The sequence below is a fragment of the Panthera tigris genome, chromosome A3, assembly GCF_018350195.1.
Source record: "Panthera tigris isolate Pti1 chromosome A3, P.tigris_Pti1_mat1.1, whole genome shotgun sequence".
In the NCBI taxonomy this organism is placed as follows: domain Eukaryota; kingdom Metazoa; phylum Chordata; class Mammalia; order Carnivora; family Felidae; genus Panthera; species Panthera tigris.
In genome coordinates this window covers 101,433,244-101,457,132 of record NC_056662.1, presented here as the reverse complement: position 1 = coordinate 101,457,132, position 23,889 = coordinate 101,433,244, and the positions used below count along the sequence as shown (strand labels likewise).

Sequence of the window (23,889 nt, the reverse complement as noted above, 5' to 3'; positions counted from 1 at the left end):
CAGGGGAGGAGGAAGATTTGAGAGATGGAAAGGAGAGTGGGGAAGGGAACAGAGATGACCAAGAACACAGCGTGAGGGCACTGCGGTGCACAGAAGTACCAGGAACATTCAGGCAGAACATTCAGGTGGCGCTTCAGGCTGTGGATGTGTGGCCCAGGGAGAGGCTGGGGGTCTCAAATGCCGGTGTTGGACCTTCCCCGATGGCACCATGGGCGTAGGTCAGCAGGAAGTATTTTCAAAGGCAGGAGTGATCTGGAGGACGGGGGCCTTTTGTACACAAGAACCTGAGGGGCAGGGGGCCCCTGCGGTTCTCCTGGTGGCCGAGTGGGGAGAAGTGGCACCTGCTGGAGAGGGAGAAGCAGCAGAACTGGGTACCGGGGTCAGGAAGGGTCTGGGCTGGTGTCAGGGCCGTTAACCTGAGAAACCAGGTGGATGTGATGCCACAGACAGGACCCAGGAGGGGCAGGCGTGGGCACAGAGATGGGAAGGCATATTCACGGGCACATGGACGCACTGTTGGGCCTGCCACTAAATCGAAGCCCTGCTCATCCAGTAGAGGATTCCTGCTGTCAGTTAGGACTCTGGGCTTCAGTGAGTGAGGTCACCCTGGGCAAGAGAGGCCCGGGCAGAGCAGAGCCTGGGGCAGGCACTCTGGGAGAAGTGGATGGACAGGCTGAGCCAGACTAAGAGGCTGGGTGCACTCTCGAACTCTCCCTTTGCTGACTCCACGACTTTAGGAAGGCCTTCTCTCAGCATGGGAACCTGGGTGAGGTAGGAGGCCCTACCTCCCCGATGTCTCCCGGTGCAGCCTTGGAGGAGGCATAGACACACAGAGGCAGACAGGAGGGAGACGGCCTCAGGCGGCGCGGGTCTGTGGGCTCTCTCTTCCCAGGGATGAGCCCTGAGGCCCTGGTGCTGTTCCCACGTGAAGCTGCCATGCCAGGCTGCCCCTCTGTCCCTGCAGGCAAGTGTGCATAGAGCATGGAAAGGTCCCTGCTAGCACCGAAAAGAGCACCAAGAAGCCCAGGGCTTTGCTGCTATGGGCAGGGCTAAATCTGGGCACCCCCGGGGAAATCCGGGACCTTTCAGTGGCCCCGGGGAATGCCTTGCTCTAAGTTTTCTCACCCTCCTTCACGATGTCAGAGCATGCCCGTTCTCTGTTTTGTGTAACACCAGAGCCTTGCGCTCCTGCTAATTGTAAGCCTAAATTTCTATTCAGCAGTTAATGACTGATCAAGGCTAATTAGCGTTATAAGGAAGACTCCCAGTTCTTTCTCCAACAGAAATGCTTGAGAAGTTAGAGTCAGCGGTACACAGCGTCTACTCTTTTGTGATCTTGTCATGATTTTTGACAGAAGAGTTTTCCACCTTCACTGTTTTAATATTTTTCCTTGACTACACACAATTTGAAAATAAAGTAGGCATTATTTGCTTCCATGGGGTCCTAAGAAATAATATCTTATGCAATCATATGTCTGTTGCATCAGTTATATTTTTTAAATGCGTATTCAAATAAAATTTATTAAAAATGTTCATTATGCGTGCCACACACCTACTTAAGCGAGCCCAGCCTTAGATTCACGGAGTCATGGAGGAGGTAGGTAATCTTTGCCCTGTAGGAGAGGGGAAAAAAACTTTTCCTCTAGCGGCTTAGATTCAGGCCGCTGAGACAGGCAAATTAAACTGACAAAAGACAGATTAACAGTAGAAAGAGGTTGGGGCGCCTGGGTGGCTCAGTCAGTTAAGCCTCAGACTCTTGATTTTGGCTCAGGTCATGATCTCACGGTTCATGGACTGAGCCCCATGTTGGGCTCTGTGCTGACAGCGTGGAGCCTGCTTGGGATCCTCTCTCTCTAGAAATACTTTCTAAAACAAAACAGTATACAGAGGCTGATTGCCATGCCCAGGAAAGCCAACCAAAGAAGTAGGGGGCTTGTTAAGTGGTTAAAAGCTTACACACCTAACTTAGGGAGAGGGAGGCAAGGAGAAAAAGGCTTCTATGGGAAGAACAGATAGGTTTCTTTAGAAAGACAAATGGGTTTTTAGAACAAATGAAGGATGAGAAAGTTTGTGATAATGTCCGTCTCTAGGGTATGGGTGGTCTTTCAGTCTCCTTCGGGGGCCGTAATCTTTCCTAGAGAAGGGATTTGGGAAAGTTTTTATTTTCCCAAAAGAAGGAATTTATGGCACCCTTATTTTCCAGAAGTTGTTGCTTCCAGTCAGGTAAGGGGAGCTCTGAGAAGACTTCTTTTTGCACCTGTCAGACCTCAGATGTCTTCACCTTTAAACAATCCTCATAGCAACTCTGGAATTCCAAGCAGGTCCCCACAGCGACAGCAGAGAGGTCCCACTTGGCAGCCACTCAGGGTGTGGTGACAGTGCGGGGTCAAATACCGTAGACACCATCGTGGGCCTCCCCATTGTACCCTAGTTCCCGCCTCCCCTGGAAAGGAGGGATGAGGTTGGCAAAGAACCTCCCAGTCTTTAAAGTGTGCAGAAATATTCAATCATTATTTAATTCAGTGTATTTAATTGTCTAGTACCTTTGTTATTTTTGCTGATGGTAAACACAACACATATTTTTTAAAAATTAGATGCGTGCCAGAAAGAGCGTGAAGAGCTTAAAATCCTGTGCACTGTTGCCACGCACAGAAAGCCGCTGCCAACCCATGTTTTGGTATTCTGTGGCCTAAATACACATGGTCTCAAAACTTGAGATCATCAGGAATATATAACTGGTTTTCTTAATAATATGCCATGGGCATCTTTCCCCTGCATTAAATACTCTCTAAACATAAGATGGTTAAGGGTGGCCGAGGTTCACCATATGGCTCTGGGCTCTACCATAATCAATTATCCAATTCCCAATCGTGGGTGAGTTTGGGAGCATTTTTGCCGTTAGAAAGAACTGCCTATCCCTGTACCGGAACAGATGTTTGTGAGTATCTGCTGGGTGCCAAGGGGGCTTGGAGACGGAGGTGACTAGCTGAAATCCCACTCACTGCTTACCTAAGGAGGGCAGACCCGTGACAAGTGGCTGCAAGGAAGGTGCCAGTCTACGAGCACAGAGCTGGAAGGGAGCCGAGGAGAGGAGCCTTGGAAGACAGAGTCCGGGGCCAGACTTTGGTCCCAAGGAAGAAGAGAGCCAGGGAGCGGTGGCCTGGGCGGCTGTCCGTGCATGTAGGGTCAGCCTCCCAAGGCTTCTGTGCTTACCACAGGATTGGGCAACCAAGTCCAAGAGGTAGAAGCTTGTCATCATCACTTCCTGCCCTTTGTCAGGAAACCAGGGGCAACACTGGTGCCCACATCTGTGTTGGGAGGTTGGTGGTAGTGTTCACCGCTGGACCAGACTCCCTTTCCTCATTGCCCTGCCTCTAAGAGATGTCTCCCTCGCATTCAAGAACCACAGGCATTAGGGAGGGAAGCCCTCACCCCACTCTGCCCCTCAGCTCTCCGCTCAGATCCCCAGGGGACCCATAGTCATGTGGGCCAGTGCAGCTATAACCATCTAACCTGCCAGAGGAATGTCGAGAGAGGCAGGTGTCCTGTCTACACTCACTGAGGCCCCAGGCTTGTGGAGGCTGGAGAGCCGAGGGAATAGGGCCTTTACGGGAAGAAGGAGCGTGTGGCTTACTCCCAGGCCTCCCTAAAGGACAGAAGTATGTAACGCAGGCAGGCACGCAGGAGCCCACTGAGGTGCTCCTGGTTTCTGCTCTCACCCTGCCCAGTAGCTGGTGCACCGCCCCCAGTCCCCCCGGAAGGATGGGAGTGAGCTGTAGCAGCTCATGAGTTTCTAAAAGCTTTGAATTGGGAGAGTTCAGTAGCTCTGCTCGCTTGGAGAGAAGCCCAGCGCCTTGACACCTGCAGTATGCAGATGGTAACGGGGTGTAGCAGAAAGCGGATTGGCTTGGGTTTGGCAGTCCTGGGTTCAGATCCAGCCAGAGTAACCGCTCAGACCCACAGCATCCTCATGTGTTCTGCAGCATGGGGATAATAACACCCCATCCCCACCCCAGCCTCGTACGGATTGGAGGTGCCGCTTGTAAAGGGCCTGGTGAATGTCAGCACAGGGGGGCCCTTGGTGAGGGGCGGTCATAAGTCAGGTGCCCATTCCTTTCCCTGCTGCCCCCCTCCTCTCACAGCCTCTCAGGAGGGCAGGCTGTGTGCCGGAATCCCCAGAACCCCTGTCCTGGAAGGTGGGCCCCATTCCCTCATCTGTGCTCAGCTTGTAAGCTGCCACCTCCCTACCTGTGCCGAGCAGCTTCCTCAGCCGGCAAACAGGAAGTCACTCACCTCGAAGGAGGCAGGAAGGGGCTGCCTGGCAAGGCTGTGTGCCCAAGGGCTGTGGTCAGGTCAGGAGGCCGGCGTCCTCTGGGCCCTGGGGATGGGGGCGGTGGGCTGGGTAGGGATCCCCAGGCATGGGGAGGGGTTGCAGATCGAAGCTCCCGCTGGCATGGACTTGGGCCAGGAACCCGTTTCCCTCCGCCTGTCCTCATCCGAGCCACACAGCCACAGAGCCAGTGCCCTCCTGGGCTGTACCCAGGGATCCCCCATCCAGAATTTTGCGCCTGGCAGCCTTGGGAAGGAGATGAGCAGAGCTGGTGGCTGCTACAGTCAGGGAGTCTGTTCTTGGAGATAGCTGTGAGCAGGAACGTCCCACACCCCCAGAGGCACGCCCCTTGCACACACCAGCCCCCTGGGAGGAAAGGGAGGGGCAGATTCCATCCCCTGTGGCAGCGTTGTCCTGAAGTGATTAAGAAGGAGATGATAGGTAGCCCTCGGGTGCTCTGGAGGTGAGTGGGTGGTCCTTACCCTTGACAAGGTCACATCACAGGGAACGTGTGGACTCATAAACACATAGAGGAGGCAGATCACTGGTGCCCCACCTGACCAGCGGCATTGCAGCCACGGGGAACCGTGTGTGTGCCAGGATCACTGGGGTGGCGGAGGGGCTGGACTGCAGGGGGCAGGCCCAGAGTCGGGGTGCAGGAGGTCCACCCCAGGTCCTCACCTCCTAATCAGTCCTCACTTTACGGCCACCTGGCTTCGGCCCCCATCGACCCCCCTGCTCCCCCAACCCCTGCTTGTCTATAACCTCCGTGTGGCCACGTTTCATGGTCATTTTGCTCCTGCCTTACCGTCCTAGACCTTCTAGTGGCATTTGACATAGCTGACCACTTCCTCCTTCTAAAGTTATCTCCTTCCTTATCTTCTGTGATGACACACTCTCATGTTTCTGTCCCCTCCTTGGTGCCCCCTCTCACTGTCCTTTGCCTACTTGTCCCTGTTAAAGCTCCGTCAGCCCCCAGAGGGGCCCCTTCCTGCTGCTCACACGTGGCTCACTTCTGCAGCCCAGTCCTCCCTTCCCGTCCCCTCCAGGCATGGTTTCAGTTGCTTGCTTGAGTTTCACAGGTGTCTTACACCTGATATTTTAAAAAGCAAACTCTGGATTTTCTCCCCAAAGCTTCATCTCCCTGATTGTGCCATTTTCGGAAGTGCCATTTGCACCCATCCAGGTGCTCTAGCCAGCAATCTAGAACTTGCTCCTGACTTGGCAGTGCCCTCCAAGCCACTGACCTGCCTCCCCTGGACCGCGGGAGCCCCCGGTGGTCTCCCTGTTGTCGGTGAGCCCTTGACTGTCTAGTGCCCATGCAACAGCAGATGATCTTAAAAACCAGTCTGGCAGTGCCCCTGGCCTGTCATTTCTCCACTTAGCATGCACACTGGCTGACCACTGGGGACCCTGTGGGACCTGGTCCTGCCACACCAGCCTTGTCTTCTCCCACCGTCCCCTCAGCCAGGTGACCAGCTGGCTGCCTTGCTTTCCGTCCCCTTAACTCACAGAGAACTTTCCAGTCTCAGGCAAGGAATTAGACTGACTGGTTTTTCTTCCCCAGGGGATAATGGCCCCCATGAGCATTTCTGGTCTCCTGCCGCTGTCCCTGCTGTCATCCCCCCTTGCTCCCCACTCCTTCCTTCCTCGGCATCCATCACCACTTACAATCATGTGTTGATTACTTAGGCCACTTGTTTATTTTCTGTTTCTGTCACTAGATTGGAAGCTCCCTGAGGACAGAGTGTGTGTTTTATTCCTGAGGGGTCAGCAGCTTCTCGCATTGGGACCACTGGAGGAAGGGGCGCTGGCTGGCCGGGGCCACATTCCGGAGAGGCCCTGTGAGGCTGGAGGCCCAGGGGGAAGGTTTGCATTCAGGCTGAGGTGACTGGGTTTGTGGCAGACACAGCTGGGCACAGCACTGTAAAATCCCAAATACAGAAGGAGGGGCGCCTTGGGGGAGGTGATGAGCCAGGTTTGCACTGCGGGGAGTCCAAGGCACTCATGAGATAAGCCTGCCCCTAACATTTGCCAGCCCCAGGAAGTGAACAGTGGAGGGCCCCGTCTGAGGTGTTCAGATATATAAAAATTATAACTGCGCCTGCCAAAGTGTTCTGTGAAGTGTGTCCTCTCCTCTTACCTCCCAGCTTAATACTGACCTGGAGGTCCAGGTTTGAATGGGGATCCTCAGCCTCCTTCGAATGTGGCTGTTGCGGCAGAGCTCACGTCCAGCCTCCGACCCCTGCCCTGGACTGCCTCCCCTCCCTCTTCCCACCCTGCACCACAGGCGCATGCGGGGGAGCAGCCTGCTACAGGTCCAAGCCCTGTCCACCCGCCCCCGTCCCTCCCCGTCCTCCGCAGTCTAGGGCTGCACAGAGCAGTGATGCAATGCCTCATGGGAGGAACAGGCCATGGGGGCCCCTGAAGCCAAGAATTCCAGGCTCCTTGGGTGCTCTGAGTATGGTGGAGGAGGGCCTGGTAGGCCTGTCCTTGTGGAGGAGGGACACAGATGGCAGAGGGGTAGAGCTGGAGTGAGGCCCTCTAAACTGTGGGCCAGGGTGGCCTCGGTCAGAAGGTGCTCTCTTCATGGGACTTGCATGCGGTGGAATCTCCTGGGCCCTTGGAATTATGAGGGGCTCGGGTGGGGCGGGGGCTTTGGAGCCTCAGCAGGGAGGTGGTGGTTGTTGAGGCGGGAGGAGTAGCTTGTGCAGGGGGAGAAGAGAATGGTACAGGGACCATGGCTCCCCACCAGCCTTTGTCTCACGCTTGTGGACACCTGGGACCTGTGTCCTGCAGGTACATGTGGGGAATGCAGCAGTGGGGAACGGATGACAGTTCTCGTGGTCAGACACTCTGAGTTCCAATCTTAGCTCTGTGACTTCCCAGCTGTGCCACCCTAGGCAGAGGCGTAAACTCTCTGAGCCTGCCTCCAATCTGTAACGGGTATAGGGATGCTTCCTCAAGCAGGTGAGAAGAGCTGGCTGGGGTGCTATGGGGGGAGGGGGGGCGTTTCGTGACTGCAAGGCCTTTGTATCGGGCACCCCTGTTACCTACGTGAGAAGTAACGGCACACAGTTTGCAGTATCATTTGTGAAAAAACAGGCAAAGAAAAGCTGCAGGGCCCAGGGCCCTCTGTGTCCCACTGGGTGCCCTGCGAGGGACCGCCAGCTGGGGTAGAGATGAGAACCTGGTGACAGAACCACAGGGAGGAAGGGGGTGGGGCCTGTCCACAGTCCAGGGCACAGCACCTTCCCCTTTCTCTCCCGAGGCCCTTGACTGACAGTTCTCTCTGGGCCTGGTGGAGGGCCGGGGGGCCTCCAGCTAGCAGGGGCATGGGGAGGGGGGCCAGAGGCAGTGGGCCTGGGAATGGAGGCCCCTGTCTTGTGGGCAGGAAGTGTGAGGTGCAGAGCAGCTAGGGAGCCCTGGGGAGGTTGCGGGGTGGGAGGGTGAGAGTGTCGGTGAGGAGAGCGGAAGTCGGAAGCACCGGCAGCCACATTCTCCACTCACGGACGGACAGACGGGTGTCCGGACCTTGCATCGGGAGGGCCCGCTTATCCTTTCCTGGGTCCTCTGGAGGTGAGCAGGGCAGACCTGCTTGGGGTGGCGGCTGGGACGGAGCCGGGGGCGGCAGAGGAGGTGGACAGTCCCGTGCGGGCCCTTGTGGTAGCTGCTGGGGCAGGTGGGCAGGAAGGAGGGCTCTGTGGGCCCACTGCGTGTGCACCAGCTGTGAGCCTGGCAGGGCGTCAACCCTCAGCTTCTCTCTCCTTTCTCTCTGTCCCCCTCCTCCCTCAACCTTCCCCTCCCAATCCGGCCCTGCCTCCGATCCTGGCTCTGGCTCCCACTCACCCTGGCTGGGGGTCTGCCGTTGTGAAGAGTTAAGGGGCAGAGCGAAACTCCTTCCTGAACCTCTTGCGGGCCTCCCCAGGCCTCTGGTGACCGCTATGGCTCGGTGCCCAGGGAGGACTTGTGTGGTCAGAGATCCCAAGTGAGCCAGGAAGAAGCTGGAGAGAAGGAAGCCAGGCGGGCCTGGGCTTTGGGACAGCTTTGAGTGCAGTCGCTCAGAATCAGCCATTAGGGGGCTCCCAGCTGTACCTCGCCTTTCGGGCCCCACCCTGAAAGAGGCTGGGTTAGTGCCAGGGACCCTGGTTGCTGGCTTGCCTGGGCAGCCTTGGTTTAGGCCTGTTGACCTGACGTGCAGCCGCCACCATTTTACTCTGAGAAGCGTCCCTGTTGGGGACACTCTAAGGCCTTCTGCTCATAGTTGTGATCCTCGCGGTGAATGGAGTCTCCAGGAGGGAAGGTCCTTCCAGGGCCTCAGATCCTATGGCTGGTGTCACTCCTCTGCTAAAAAGCAGGGGAGAGTGACCTGTCAGCAGCAGGTAATAAATACCCCTCAGGACTGTTGGGCCTTAGCCAGGTTTGAAGCAATGTGCCTCAAAGGGGCCTGACTTCCCAGCCTCCTGGGGCTTTAGAACGTTCCGGAGCTGCTTCTTTCTATAGATAAGGAAGCACTGAGCACAGGGATTAGAACCTGGGCTGCTGGGAGACCCAAGAAGGGGTGAGGGTGCTCCGGCCTGGCCCTGAGCCCTCCTCCTGGTCCTTGTCCTTCTCAGGGAGCAGCTGCTCTGGAGACACATTGGTGTTCTGCTCTCATTCTCTCTGTCCCCCAACATCTCTGCCCCAACCCCTCTGCCCCCTATCTTCTCCATACCCCCATTCTCTCTTCCCCCTCCCATTTTTGCCCCCCCCCCGTTTCTCTGTACCCCATCCTGTCTGCCCCTCCCCCACCCTCCCTGCACACCCATTCCGTCTTTCTTCTCTGTTCTCCCTCTCTGCCTGAGCCCCAGCTGACCCCACCACAGGGTCCTCAGTACCACTGGAGCCTCTCTCTCTCTCTCTCTCTCTCTCTCTCTGCACATTTGCATGAAGGCTTCTTCCGTGTGGGCAGGATGTGGGGCTGCCCCTCGTCATGTCTCTCAGTGCTCTGGCCCCAGGTTCAGGCAGGAGCGTCTATCCTGCACCTCCAGACAAGGAACTCCTTTACTCCTCTGTTCTCCGGGGTGGCATCCCTAACCTGGCTCCTGCCTAGGGCTTCATGGGGACAGGCTACCTCCTAAATCCCTGGAGAGGCCAGGAGCCTTTGCTTTTTCCATAGGAAGGAAAAATTTCCAGGGCAAAAGGAAGGAATGTGTGCTGAGTCTGGAAGCTTAAAGGGAGTGAGAGACGGAGACATATAACCCAGATAGAAGGTTCAGGGCCTACTCCGGGAGGAGCTGAGAGCTGAGGGAGCCCACTGGGAGGGTTGTCTGTGTGCTCGTTTGTTTTGGCTTCTCTAAAAGGCCGGCAAAGCAGCAAAGGTCAACTGAGCGAGACATGCTATTTCCGAGCACCTACCGGGGGCCAGGCCAGCAGCAACTTTCAGACCCGTCCGGCTGTATCACAAATCTATAGAGTAGCTTTATTCTATCTTATTTCCTTGTTTTATAGCTAAGGAACCAGGTGAAGTTTCTTGACCAGAGTCATGCAGCTCTTTGGTCATAGTTAGGGCTTGAGTCTAGTCTGTGAGCCTCTGGACGCAGCCGGGGAGGGGTGCGGACCTTCAAGGCTTCCACCTGTCCCCTCAGGGCAGGCTCTCCCCCAGCCCTCTGCGGCCGCCCTGCACTTCAGGGTACAGGCTGTGTGCCCAAGCAGGGGGTGAAAAACAAGCCCAGCTCTCAAAAAGTACAATCCAGGTACCAACTGGTCTCCTTCTTGCCCCCAAGATCAAGGCAAAGTTGCACTGAAGCCCAGGGCGAGGTCAGGCAGGGGTGGAGGGACTCATGCCCCCTTGATTTCCTAGCGATCAGTGTCTGTGTCCCACACGCCCATCAGCCAGACCCAGCTTAGCCTCTGCAGGGCTCTCCATACAGGAGAGAGGGGGCACCACCCCTCTTCCCTCTGCCCCAGCCCCCTCCTGTTCCTTCCTCTCACTGTCTCCTGGAGCTCAAAGCATTTTGTTGGATTCTATAGAGCCATTCCACCAGAACTGAGCTTTAAATGTCCCAAGCCATCGAAGGGCCGCTTCATTTTGGAGGTAACAAAACCCACCTTAGGAAGCACCAGAGGCTTTCACCCTCCTTGGTTCTGGTTAGCATACCTGAGATGAGCGATCTCAGAAGAGATTTCACTAAACACCAGGGCTGAAAAATAAAATAAAATAAAAAGTAAAATAAGAAATTTCTAGGTGCAGGAGCCCTGGACTCTGCTCCCCAGTTCCTGGCCCACCTCTGCCTAAGAGGTGCTATCCTACCCCCGGGAAACAGGCCCTTGCTCCATTCTTGACCCTTGCCATGTCAGGCTGCCCTCACCCAGGTGATTGGCAGGACTCCTTGATGGCCATGGGAAGTGACCTCACCCCTGAGGTCATCCTACCCCTTCATTCAGGGAGGAGCAGTTCAAAAAAAGGAGGAGAGAAAGAGAGGGAGGAGAAGGGGAAGAGAAAGAGAAAGAGAAAGGAAGAAAGGGGTCAGGGGAAGAAGGACCTTCTTAAACTCTCAGTGACGTGGCTTGCACAGGTGGAGTACCAACAAGGTGCTTAAACATGTCTTCCTCGGGTCCTCTCTGTTGACTTGCTGCCTGCAAGCCAGGACCCTACCTCTGGGAAAGCTCTGCCCCAGGGCACTGGGCTTCCTGGGAGAAGGGAAGATATGATTGGTTCATGGACAGAAGGAAGTTGTGAGGTCAAAGCCATGCTACATATCCTCCAAGCCTCAGTGTCTCCAGTCCTTTGGTAAGGTTGTTGAGGAGGGGCTTTCTGAGGATCTGTCCCTCCCACCCACTCATCCATCCATCCATCCATCCATCCATCATCCATCCATCCATCCATCCCATCTGTCCATCCATCCACCCATCCATCCATCTATCCATCATCTATCCATCCATCATCCATCTGTTCCTCCCTTCCATCCATCCATCCATCCATCCATCCATCCATCATCCATCCATCATCCATCCATCATCTATCCATCATCCATCCATCCATCCATCCATCCATCCATCCATCCATCTTTCATTTATCCATCCATCATCCATCCATCCCATCCATCCATCCATCTTTCCTCTCATTTCCACAAACATTTCTGGAGTACCACTTCTGAGTCAAGCAGGTACTGCACCAAACAGTGGGAAAACAGATGAATTCAAGAGACTCTGCTTCACAAGTAATTCATACTTCATTCAATTCATGAAGACCCAAGGGAAATAGATTTATGGGTGGGTAGATAGGGCGCCTGGGTGGCTCAATCGGTTAAGCATCTGACTCTTGACTTTGGCTCAGGTCATGGTCTCCCGGTTTGTGAGTTCAAGCCCCACATCAGGCTCTGTGCTGGCAATGTGGAACCTGCTAGGGATTCTGTCTCCCTCCCTCTGTGCCCCTCCCCTGCTTGCTCTCTCTCTCTCTCTCAAAATAAAATTAAAATTAAAAAACTTAAAAAAAAAAAGATTTATGGGTGGGAAGAGAGAATGATACTTAAGAGAGCCACAGACCTGGGATCGGACCCCAGTTCCCCCACTTACCAGCTGAGTTACCTGGGCATATTTCTGACACTGAGCCTTCACTCAGCCTTATAAGTAGTGGGGAAATGTTACCATTTGTCTTATTCTTGGGGTGGCTGGCAAGACAGATGAGCCTGTAAAGCACCAAACTGGATAACTGGCACCTTGCAAGGGCTTGGTACGTTCTTTTTGCCTCCCCCATGAGGTTGGGTTGCCAGATAAAATACAGAATGCCCAGTTAATTTGAATTTTTAGAGAGTAAATTTTTAGTATAAGTATGTCCCAAATATCGAGCATCCTGTATGCTTATTTGCTAAATGTGGCAACTCTACCATGAAGTTGCATGCCGCCCATTTGGAACTGCCAGCCTAGAACTGGGAACACCTCCCACTGGACTCTGTAACCCCAGGTGTCCCACAGGTGGTCCTGAACTTCTTGAGTCAACACTAACCTTTAACTAATCCACTTGAACCAAAGTATAAGGACATGCCCTCCTCCCTGAACTTTGTAGTTGGGAGTGGGCATAACACACACACTAGCAGGATTCTGTCCTTCAGCATTTCCATACTGAGACAGGTGAACAGAATCACAAAGAACCTGACTTCTAGGTGCTTACATTCTGGGAACGGGAGGCAGATGAGAACCATGTGAGTAAACCACCCGCCATCACACAGTGGGGTAAATGTTCTGAAATAGAGAGTGAGGGGTGGGGTGTAACCAGGGTGAATTTAATTGATTCAGAGTCATGGCCTAGTCAAAGTGCATACCTCTTCCCCCATCAAATGCTTGATCTCTCAGTCTGTCTGTTTCCTCCCTCCATTTCCCAGTCTCCACCCCACCTCCCTCAGGCCCCAGAAATCTGCTCTCTTCTGTCTTTGGTCTCTGGAAAGCTGCTACAGCTTTTCTGATTTTTCTTTCCCCCCTCAAACCCATTGAGGAATGTCTGGTTTCTTCTGGGAAGGCAAATCCAATGATCATTTACGTCTAGCAGAGTCATGAACGTTTACCTGTATGGCTCCTTAATTCATATACATATTTATATAGAATTCTGTACATATTTGCCAAGAGGAGCATGGGGGATGTCCTTTCCACTGGCTGCTGCCAGCATTTCCCAGTCCAGTTATTGACATTTGAACGTTTCTTATCAAGTGAGTTCACTAATGGGAGTAGGAGAGTTGATGTCATCCAGGCAAAATACTCTCATGCCCACAGGGCCATGCTCTTGAGGCTGGCACGTGTTCACATACAATGTGTGGAGGAGTGAGGACTGGAGCAGAGGTGTGGGGAGGGGAGCCAGCTAAGCACAAATAGACCAGGTCCTGGCAGGGAGGGAAGGTCAGGGGAGGTCGGCCGCGGGGTCGGGGAAGTGAACTGTAAACTGGGTGCTTCTTTCCACCTCTGCCCTAAATGGAACTTTCTGCCCGATGTTCCCTGTGCCCTGTGGGCTGCAGTGGTGGGATCTCACCTCCTCACTCATACTTGATCATTCTTCACACAGGCCTGGGGAGGGAGGTTTGGATCTGGCAGGTTGTCCAAGTATAGACAATGGGTTGTGAGGTTCACTCCTCCTTCTCCCTTGGAAATAGGACTATGGCAGGTCTCTTACTCAGAGAGGACGGAGAGTAGAAAATGGACAGCCACCTAGGGGGAGCAAGGTAGTCAGATATCTCCTTTGGGGCCGGCCGAGGATTTAGGGAGCAAAGCATCTGAGTCCTCAGCCTATAACTGGGGCTGGTTGGGGGGAGGGGTGTGGGGTGGAGGCAAAGAACCAAGAAGGACCCAAGGCCGAGCTAAGAGACCCATAGAAGATCAAGGGGGAGACCAGTGCACATCAGTTTGATTCAGAGCATTGAATACAAGATTAAAAATAAGAAACAGCCCCATTTTGGGGGAAAGGTAGTCTGCACAGTCACCGCCAGAACTTGGTGGCCTCGAAGGCGGGACTGGGGGCCTTTCCCAGGGGCCACAACTTCAGGATCATGAGGCCCTAGTTCAGCAATGACAGATTCTTGCTCTGAGTGAGGGATGTGGCGGTTGGGGCAGAGAGGTAAAAGTCCAGAAGAGGATTCTGTTTTTGAGGGACTTTTAGGAGAATGCTCTTAAGAGGAACAAGAAACTGAAATTCATGGTGGTCCTGTGTCATTTCTGTTAGGTACCCTCCCAAAAGAGGGCACGGTGCCAAGCTGTGTTTCTAGGTGACCTTAAAGCAATAGGTTTAAACAAGAGGACTCCCACCTGACCCTGGTTTTCCAGCTCTGGGGGTTCCCATTTATTGAGCGTCTGATGGCAGGCTGTAACGTAGGCAACACGTGGTTACAAGTCAGGGGCAGGTGTGTGTTTATTTGTACCTTTGTTCCCCAAAATAGTTTAATACAGCACACAAGCACACACAAGACTTCACGATAGAAACACGCGAGTGAGGAAAGTGAGCCAAAGAGAGAACAAGAAAAGGTGGGATGAAGCTGGGGATGGGTTCAGTACTGGAAATCTGTGCTCCAAGGGCCTGTGCACTTGACCCCGTACTTCCTGAGAGCCAGTACCAAGAGCGGAACAGGTTATGAGTTTCATAGCGTCCACAGGATCAAAACCAGCCACTTGTTCTGAAGAAGCAGGGCCACCCAGAGAGCCACGTAGCTTGTCCACATGCAGAGCATGGAGACGCACGCTTCTGGAAAGTACCCTTGGGCATCCCTCAGCTGCACCCAACTGGTGCGAGTGTGGCCGATGCACCGGGCAGGTCTGAGCGGATGTGGTGCAGCCCTTGGTGGTCACGGCCCTGTACCTCTCTCCTCCCCACGCAGCTAGGTAGGCCCGTGGGCTGCGGGTCCTCCCGTCAGGAGCCCAGGCTGGCTCTAGCCCAGCGCCCCCTCTGGCCTCCACCTGCACGGTGGAAGTGAGAAGCAGCCTCCTGGCCTAGCGAAGGATGAGGCCCCAAAGACAGGAGCCCAGGGAGGCAGAAATAAGGCAGCCTGCACCTTTCTCTCCTGGGTGCCTGCTTCCCCCCCCAGGTCTCCCCGCCTCTAGTGTTGTCTGTTTGGCTCCCACACGCTTTGGTTTACGTGTGTTTTTGGCTTCTGTGGCTTGCGTGCCGTTTTGAGGCACGTCCACCTTTGGTTCTTGCCAACCACTTGAGTCCCTTGGTTCTCCAATCCCAATTCCCAAGTAAATCATCTGGTTTGTCCAGTTTATCTTTTCCAGCTAAGCCCCTGGGCCACCTTCAGCCGACAGACGGGGGTCTTGGAGCGAGCAGTTGAGACTGGGGGGGGGGGGCGGTCGACGGTGCCCTCCTCACCCCGCCGGCGGGGCTGTGGCTGGCAGCATCCCTTAGTCGGGAGCATGGATGCGGCAGGCACTCCAGACACATCTAATACACTAGACGTGTGTCTCCAGGGGCTCACAGCCTTTGCTAACCTGCATTTGCTCTGGGCGCTTACAGGGTAGATGTGGGTTCCCAGCGGCACCCCAGGCCAGCGCTCCCCCTCATCCACACGATGGGATTGTGAAGGCGGACATTTCTGGGGCCTCCTGAGCAGCTTGAGCTCCGGATGATGGGTGACGACAGCCTCTCTGAACACCCCAAACCCATGGAGTTTCTCAGCCTCTCCTTGGGAGACGACCTGCGGCCGTGCCTAGGAGCAGACCTGAGGGAGACGTGCGGCCATCCCGACCCTCCCGAACCTTGTGCGGAACAGACCTGGTCCTCTGAGCCTCCAGATCCCACGAAGCCAGATGCTCCTCCCGGGGCCTCCGGCGCAGAGCCTGTGCACCTGGGGAGCGGCTCTTCCCAGGGTGGGCCCAGGCACAAGGCCGCACCCCCCGGGTCACCCAGGAGCAGCCATCCTCTGGGGAGCCCCAGGCAGAGCCAGAGCACGTCCACCCAGGTGATGTTCTGGGCGGGCATCCTGCAGGCCCAGATGTGCGTCCTGGACCTGGAGGAGGAGTTGGAGAAGACAGAAGGGCTCAGGGCTGAGCTGAGGTGCTGCATCCCCACGGCCCCTGTGGAGCTCCCCGCCTTCCCCTCCAGCCCCGCAGGCCCCCGGGGCTCGGGCCTCCACCCCAGCTTGCCCACGGAGGAGGCCTCTGGGAGAGACAGCGGCGGGCCTGAGGGGGAGAATCCGAAGCCCGTGTGGCCGAGGGAGGAAAGGCCGGACTCTTCCCCGGAGTGGGGTGCCGAGGAGGAGAGCGTCTTCTTCGACAACCCCCTCTTTTTGGAGAGCCCTTGCTCGGACACCAGTGCTTCTGGAGCTGGCTTTTCCTGGGGGTTCTCAGACTCTCACACAGATGGGAAACCCGGGCCGCAGTATCCCCAGACCCTGGAGCCCCCGCTCCCAGGAGGCGGAGTGCCGTGGGAGCTGGGCAGTGAGCCGGATCTGGGGGTTGGCACGGCTGATTGCAGCGGACACACCACACCTCCATTCCCTGTGCCCATCTACAAACCTCACTTCTTCTCGTGGGCCGTGGCTGACACCACCGAGGGGACCCCTGAAGCACCTTCTGGCTGCGGGGAGAGTGAGGTAAGCCGAGCCCTGGGGACCGACCCAAGGCTGTGCATGGGGACCCGGAAGGAAAGGCCTTTCTCTGTGGTCACGGGGCCCAGAACACTCTTCAGATGCTAGGCCTTTTGGAATGCTGAAGTAATATAGCTGAAAAGCAGGTCCGGGGTGGCCTTCAGAATTAGGAGTCCTTCGTTCGTTTTATGAACGCTATGATGTCAACAGAACACGATGGCAATTAAATGCACAAATGTCTCCATCTCACCAGCTTCAGGGGGCTGTGTCTGGACACATTTGGAGAACAAACAGCTCCTCCAATTGCAGTGTGTTCCAGGCCATTCTTCGTCTCCACCCCTCCCACCTCCAAGACCTTCCCAGCTGTAACAGGGCAGGGCTCAGCCTGCAAGATGACCTCTGCCCCTGGCCGGGAGATGTCTGTTTTAGGAGTCTTGTCCTCTCTTTTCTTGAGAGATTTTAGCATTTAGTTACTTTTAGTTCACCATCTTTCAACACCCCAACCCCCCCCACCCCCGTGTTGATAGATCAGGCCCCTGCGACAATGGCAGAGGTCCTTGAGATCAACTAGGACAAGTTACAGGGACAAGTGATGTGAGACAGCAGGGAGCAGTTTTCCCAGGGAGACCTCTGCTTAAGAGATAAGGAAAGTCAAGATGGCAGAGCAGGGCTGTAACTTTCTAATCTCTGTTTGCAAAGAACAATGCAGAAGAGCCATTAACCCGAACGGCTCTCTCACCTGACCCCAAGATCTGAGATGCTGCTGGGGACTGTTGGAGTCCCCTCACCCGAAGGCTGGGGGTGCCCAGTGTGGGCCGTTATGGCTCTGTACGTGACCCTTGTTGCTCTAGCGCCCTTGGGGTCCTCAGAGGGAAGCCTGGGAGCCCCATCCTCACAGCAAGTGGCACTTGCTCTCATCCCAGTGCCTGGGTGCTGCCACTCTCCCTAGAATCCAGCCTGTCCTGGGGCCAGTGCTGCAGCCCATGGAGGGAGGAGGCTGGGGGCAGAGAAGGCAAGAAGTCAGTGAGCCTGGATGGGAGGCCCCGGAGGCCTTGTAGGGTGTGTTAAAGGCCCTAAGAACAGTTTCCCTCAGGTCAAACCTCTCGCCTCTCTTTTCTAAGACTTCTCTGGGAAACAGCTGTGACCCCACCGCGTCTGCAGCATCCTGTGTGGATAAAGCCTGGGACGCAGGACCTAGCCCCGCCATACATCCTTCATTACCTTGGGCAAGTCATTTCCCCTCTCTTGGCCTCCCCTGCCCCATCCGTATGGAGGAACACGAGCCCTGTGATACTAGGGCCCGGCACCAGCACTTCTGGGATGTGGGTCTTTTCCCATCCAGGATTCCTCTTCTGAACTGAGGACCCAGACTAGACTGGACTGGGGCCATGTTGTCTGGGTGGGAAGACAGCAGGGAGGGAGGGGCCCTGTTTACTCAAGTTATTCTCCCTTCCCCACCTTCCCCTCAGTGCCTCCAGGGCTCATGGAGATCCTGTGCCTCTCTCAACAGGCCCTGCCCAGCCCTGAAGGCTGGCAGACAGAAGAGGGTCCTTCCTGGCCCCGGGGGCCTCTTCTCTCCCAGGACAGAGGTGAGACCTATTATGGGCTCTGGGAAATTGGGTGATGGGAGGCTTTGGATCCAGGTGGGGACAGAGATCATCCTTGGATTCACAGGTGTCATTGAGAAGTCTCATTATATTTTCTTGGAGCCAGACAGACTTGGGGTTTAATCCTGCTTCTGCCTCTGTGACTTCATCAGGACCATGGGTTTGAAAATGCTCATTTCATAAAATAAATGAAGAAATGGACAAAAGACCCAGCGTTTCTGATGCCCGGGTCCTAGTCGTTTAGGAAGTCCTGAACCCCAGGTTGCCTCGGGACTGGAGTCTCCTGGGAGCTCTCTGGCCACTGCCTCTGCATGTGGGAGGTCACTGCCCGAAGGAGGGACAGAACGTGCTGCCCAGCTCCAGGGGAGGAGCCCCAGGGAGGGAGCTCGTGGAGGTGGCTTCCCAGGCTGTTTTCCTGGCTCTGCCGCACGCCTTTGCCCTCAGTCTGCCTCTCGCCCCGTGTCAGCTTCACTCCAATGCTCTTCCTCAGGTGACAGTGATGCTGAGTGTCCCCAGGGATCTGCTCCCTGCACCTTGGCTCCTGGCTCCCCAGGGAGCCCAGCGTCTTCACCGGAACCTAGCAGCCCTGAGTCTGAGAGCAGAGGCCCTGGCCCCAGGCCCAGCCCTGTGTCCTCCCAGGAAGGCAGCCCGCGGCTCTGGGGCCCCCACCAGGGCAGCAGTTTTCCCGAGTGGACACTAGATGCTTCACGCCCTTCACTCCTGGAGACAGATGGGGCAAAGCCAAGTTTCCTGGAGAAAGAGGAGGCCAGAGACGCTCCAAACCCAGGGACGGAAGTAAAGAGTGAAGGCCCAGCCAGGACTCCAGAGGCTGGAGCCGTCGTCCAGCCTGGGCCTCACTTGACTTCTACAGAAGGGTAAGTGTTAGACTAACCAGCTCTCTAATTGTGGATACATTTAGGAATGCCCTGGTCTGGACAGAGCGTGAGAAATGCACAGTGGGATTTAACACACTAATATCTATTAAGCCAGGAGTATAGGACTGGGTGCCAGAAGCTTTGGGAAATACTGAAGGGTTTGAAAGCACGAGAAACCAAGAAGCAGACAGTTACACACGTGGGGTGGGATTTGTGTGTGCTGAGGCAATGCCCTGAGAGTCTGGGCACTGGGAGAGGAGGAAGGGGAAGTGTTCGGGGAACCTGACCGGGGCCATGTGCCCAGAAAAATAGGAGTCGTGCTAGGCAGGGCTGGGGAGTGTGAAGGTCAGAGCTTGTGATGTGGGAATTACACACCGCTTTGAATTTGAGATGTCTAGGAGAAATCCATCCATGAGCCTAGGTCCGGGGTGCTGGCTAAGATCTCAGGGGAAGCCGGAACACCAAGGGGAAGTTTGACTGGAATCAAGGGGGTGGATGTTGGGGCCCATGGCAGGATTGAATAGCCCCAAAACTGTGGCCGGAGGCAGGAACAGGACACGTGGGAAGCCAGCCTAGATGTCTGCCTGCCCCGGGAGGCCGCATGAGGACTGTCAGCACCTGGGGTCTCCACCCAGGAAAGAGGTTTTGTTCTCTGGCTGGCTGAGTAGGGACATACTGAAGAGACCAGGAGACACTGGTGACAGTTCTGGTCGCACCAACTGGAAGTTTGGCCCCACTCCTAGCTCAGTGTTACTGGATGATGGGGACTGAGCCTCAGGCAGCGCCAGAAACCAAAGCATCTTCCTCATGCATCTGGAAAACTCCACTCTGGAGTCTCTGGAGGTGTTTGGAGGCTAGGTAATCAGGGGAGTCTCTCAGAATCTGAGAAGACAGGGCTTGTCATACCAAAACTCCAGTCAATTCAACCCAAAATAAAAGTAAGTAAATCTGCTTAAAATGAGAAGCATACTTTCATAGTAAATAATGAAACAAAGGCTTGATCGGGGCTTTGCTTGCTATGATGTTAAATATTACATAAATAAATAAGTTTAATCTTATTTTTAGCACAATATAGGATTAATGTTCCTGGCCTGAGTCTGCTGGCCCCACAAGATGTCTCCTTTGGGCCTGTCACAGTGAGGTCACAGAGGTTATTTTTATTATATTTTATTTTACTTTTCATTTCATTTCAATTCATTTGTTTTAATGTGTATTTTTGAGAGAGAGCGACAAGAGTGTGAGTAGGGGAGGAGCAGAGAGAGAGGGAGACACAGAATCTGAAGCAGGCTCCAGGCTCTGAGCTGTCAGCACAGAGCTGGAGGCGGGGCTCGAACTCAGGAACTGTGAGATCATGACCTGAGCCGAAGTCAGACACTTAACCGACTGAACCACCTAGCACGCCCCTCAATTAATTTATTTTAATAATAGCTTTTTTGAGAAAGAATTCACATACCATACAATTCACCCATTTAAAGTGTCCAATTTAAGTGCAAGCAGGATGCATTGCCCCATGTCAATCCTGTGACAGTTCATATTTGCCTTATTTTTTCTACCCCCAAAGTAACTCCCCATTGTAACAACGCTAATCGACTAGGTCGTTCCTATAAACGTATTTTAGGGCTTGCTCAGCTGGGTATTCACATAGTTCTGTTTAGATGTGACAAATGTGTCATTATTTTTCTTCTCTTCAGTTGTCCAGTGGACTAAATCCTCCAGTTCCTTGTTTGTCAGTGGCTTTCCATGTGATTCCTGGAACCTTCTGGCATCACTTACACGGACTTCATGAAATTAAACGTTTTTTTGGCGAGATTTGTAATTTCACTTTTCAGTGGGTCTCTGTTATGCTGGCCCCGCCTTGCTGGGTGCGTTAGAAGCCTCAGGAAGCAGTGAGGAATGAGCAGCAAAGACATGCCCCGGGAAGGGGGGTGGGCAGCCAGAGATGGACGTTTGTGTTAAGGAGAGAGTGCTGTCGAGTGCAGCCTAATTTTATAAGTGGCCGGCTGATCAGTGAACATTTTCACGTTCTGATGAGTTTTGCTTACCCGTACAGCCCCCTAACCGTGGTCACGTGGATAATGAGTGGGCATATCACGAGATACTCGCCCCCCCCTCCCCTCCCCGGTTGTCATACTGCAGGGAACCTGAGGAGTCAGGGAGAGGCTGGGCTCGGTGACTTCCAGGGTTCTAGCTGCCAGGCTCTGAGTGTTCCCTGAGTCTGTCGGGGTTGCCTGGGCCCCTGTAAGCTCACCATCTGGGCTCCTGTGGTGACGGCTTCCTTTATCGCAGGACTGCCAGTGTGAGAAGGGAGAGGTCGGAAGCCGCCTCTTTGACTCCCGAGCTGTAGCTGTGCCTGAAGCCGGGCTGGCTTCCTGTGCTTCCCTCCTCCTTGCACCTTCCGTGGCTCCAGCTCTAGGAGTGAAGCCTGGGGCTGGGGCTGGCAGGGGGAAGAGGGCACGGAGGTGACACGGGCAGGGCAGGACAGGTGAGGGAGATGAGTGGCTGGTGGGGTTTGGAGAGACAAATGCCATCCCTCCTGGGGATGGATTAAATACCACTGATGTCTTCAAAGGGGACACCTGCCACCTCAGATGAACTAGGCTCAGAACATCCTGGTGGTTTGCCCGAGAAAGTGCCGGGTGCTAAGCTTGGCTCCAGCCCTTGCAGGCTGGATTCTCCTGGTGCCCAGGCCAGGCCAGGCCAGGCAGGCTGTGACGCTGCCTCTTTCCCCGGTGAGGCCCTGGTCCAGCTTCCCTCGGCCCCCACCGCTCAAGGCCCTGGAGCTCTAGCTCGCCTGATGAGCTCTGGGCAGGGACTCTGAATATCCCTTCCAGGACTGACCTGTAGGGACACTTGCCCCATACGCCTTCCTGTCCAGCCCCCGTGGTAGTCTGAGCACACTGTTGGACTTTTGCAGGCTTCCTGAGAGCCCCATGCCCCAAGCACAGTCCCCAGAGGAAGGCCAAAGGCCACAGGCTGGAGACAAGCTGGCGAATGGTGTCAGGACCGACAAGGTGGCCTGGAACTTGGCCTCTCGCCTCTATCACCTGGAAGGCTTCCGGAAGTCTGAAGTGGCTGCCTACCTACAGAAGAAGTAAGGGGCTTTGAGCCTGAGCAAGGCTGGAGGCCAAGTCAGGGGAGGGAGGAGTGGTTGGTAGACTCCATCCGCCGGTCGCCCCTCCTGTCCCTGTGTCCCTGCTGCCCCACTGCTGACCTTCATCCCGTCATTCCTGTCCCAATCCATGCCTCCCCCCATCCCCTTGCCCTGCCTGCCTCTTCCTCTTCATCACGCGTGTCACCGCTTGTCCATACTCTTGAGCCCTGCTTAGAGCCAGTGGACCGGCCCCCTTGTCTCCCCTACCCAACTCCTCGTGTCCTCCCCACTCGATGTTGGATGGTGCCAGTGGCAGACCAGAGCCCTGCTTCCCCCTTGCCCCCTCGTCCTCTTGGGACGTGTGCAGGCCCTGGGGCCCCGACCCCCAGTGCAGGCTTCATGCCCATTTCCTGTCCACAGCAATGACTTCAGCAGGGCTGTGGCTGAGGAGTACTTGTCCTTCTTCCAGTTTGGAGGCCAGAGCCTGGACCGCGCCCTCCGGTAAGACCCCCGGGCCCTCTCTGGGGTGGAGGGATGGCTGGGAGGTGGCGGCACTGGCGAGGGCTGGAATCTTGATCGCCCCCCGGCTCTGGCGCCTGCTGGCTGCCCCAGCCTGGGCTCCATCCTGGACTCTGGCCCTCCTTCCAGGGTCTTCCTGCAGGCCCTGGTGCTCAGTGGGGAGACTCAGGAGCGGGAGCGAATCCTCTACCAGTTCTCCAAACGCTTCCATTACTGCAATCCTGGGGTCTTCTCCTCTGCAGGTAGGAAGGGGCTGGCCCTGAAGGCAGGGCACGGGGGTCCTGGGGTGCCTGGGAGGGGGTTGCATGGAAGTGTCCCCTGGTCCACTCAGGAGCTCACTGGGTAGCTGCTGGTGGGAGTGTCTGGGGGACTGTGGAGAACCAGAGAAGCATTTGGGGGTCACCCCACCCAGCACGGGCAGGTGGAAACGCGGGAGTCCCGGTTCCAATGAGCTTTCTCTGCACTCACCTCCCTCTGGAGCAGATTCTGTACACACCTTGACCTGTGCCATCATGCTCCTTAACACGGACCTGCATGGACAGGTGAGAGGGCGGGGGTGCAGGAAGAGGGGGGTTGAGGCCAGAGGCCCGGGGTGGAGTCATGGAAGGGCCCCGGGGGAGGTAGGTCTGGAGAACTGGAGAAGGTTCCAGAGTGTCCGCCTGGGGGGTTATTCTTTTGGGGTGGGGAGTGTGTGCCAGCAGTCCCCCTCCTCTGCATGGGCCACAGAACATTGGGAAGAGCATGACTTGCCAAGAATTCATAACCAACCTGAACGGCCTGTGTGACGGCGGGAACTTCCCCAAGGAGCTGCTGAAGGTATGGTGGGGAGGGAGGGTGCCGGGGTGGGGGGGCGCTCCCTGGGCTCACGGTGCCAGGGGCTCCCAGCCTGGGCCTGCCTCTGCTGCATTATCTTTGGGAGGACAGGCTTGTGTATGGAAGGTCCCAAAGCGTGGGTCCTAGCCAGCCGCATCAGCACCACCTTGGTATTTGTCGGCTTGTGGAAATTCACAGGCTCCTTGCCTCGGACCTACTGAATTAGAATCTCTGGGGCTGGGGCCCCTAAAATGTTCTCTTAGGCTTCCCGGCGATTCTGAGGCTTGGGGAATGTGAGGAGCACTGGTTTCTTGGTCCTCTGAACGAACAAAGGGCAGTTTGAAGTCTAAGACTTAGGAACCAGAGGTTCTAGGGTTTGAATTCTTGTCCCTTGGCCCACTTGGGCTCCTCCTGGGGTAGCAACCACTTTATGGTGTGGTTATCACAGTGAAATAAAGGCTGTCAGGTGCTCAGAGCGGGGCGAGGCACACAGCATGCTTTTCATAGGTAGTGTTGGCCCTGGTTCTTTTGTCTGTGGGGTGAACATTTCTTGCACCCTTGCTGTGTGCTAGGCATTGCCAGGGCTCCAGAGGCATGCAAGCAGGATGCA

The 23,889-nt window shown here is 55.4% G+C and overlaps 1 protein-coding gene across 6 annotated transcripts in view; it reads left to right on the top strand.

Annotated features, from left to right (window-relative positions):
* The window catches only part of PSD4 (pleckstrin and Sec7 domain containing 4), a 35,235-nt gene that overhangs the window by 4,403 nt on the left and 6,943 nt on the right, over positions 1-23,889 (top strand). For 3 of the 6 annotated variants that reach the window (XM_042981957.1, XM_042981958.1, XM_042981960.1), the window contains 9 exons: positions 15,303-16,380; positions 17,496-17,600; positions 17,885-17,963; positions 18,472-18,856; positions 21,771-21,947; positions 22,368-22,448; positions 22,596-22,708; positions 22,950-23,008; positions 23,193-23,282. In XM_042981957.1, the coding sequence (XP_042837891.1) occupies positions 15,412-16,380; positions 17,496-17,600; positions 17,885-17,963; positions 18,472-18,856; positions 21,771-21,947; positions 22,368-22,448; positions 22,596-22,708; positions 22,950-23,008; positions 23,193-23,282 (2,058 nt within the window). In that variant the 5' untranslated portion in view covers positions 15,303-15,411. The other 3 variants (XM_042981956.1, XM_042981961.1, XM_042981962.1) reach the window with 3 other exon arrangements.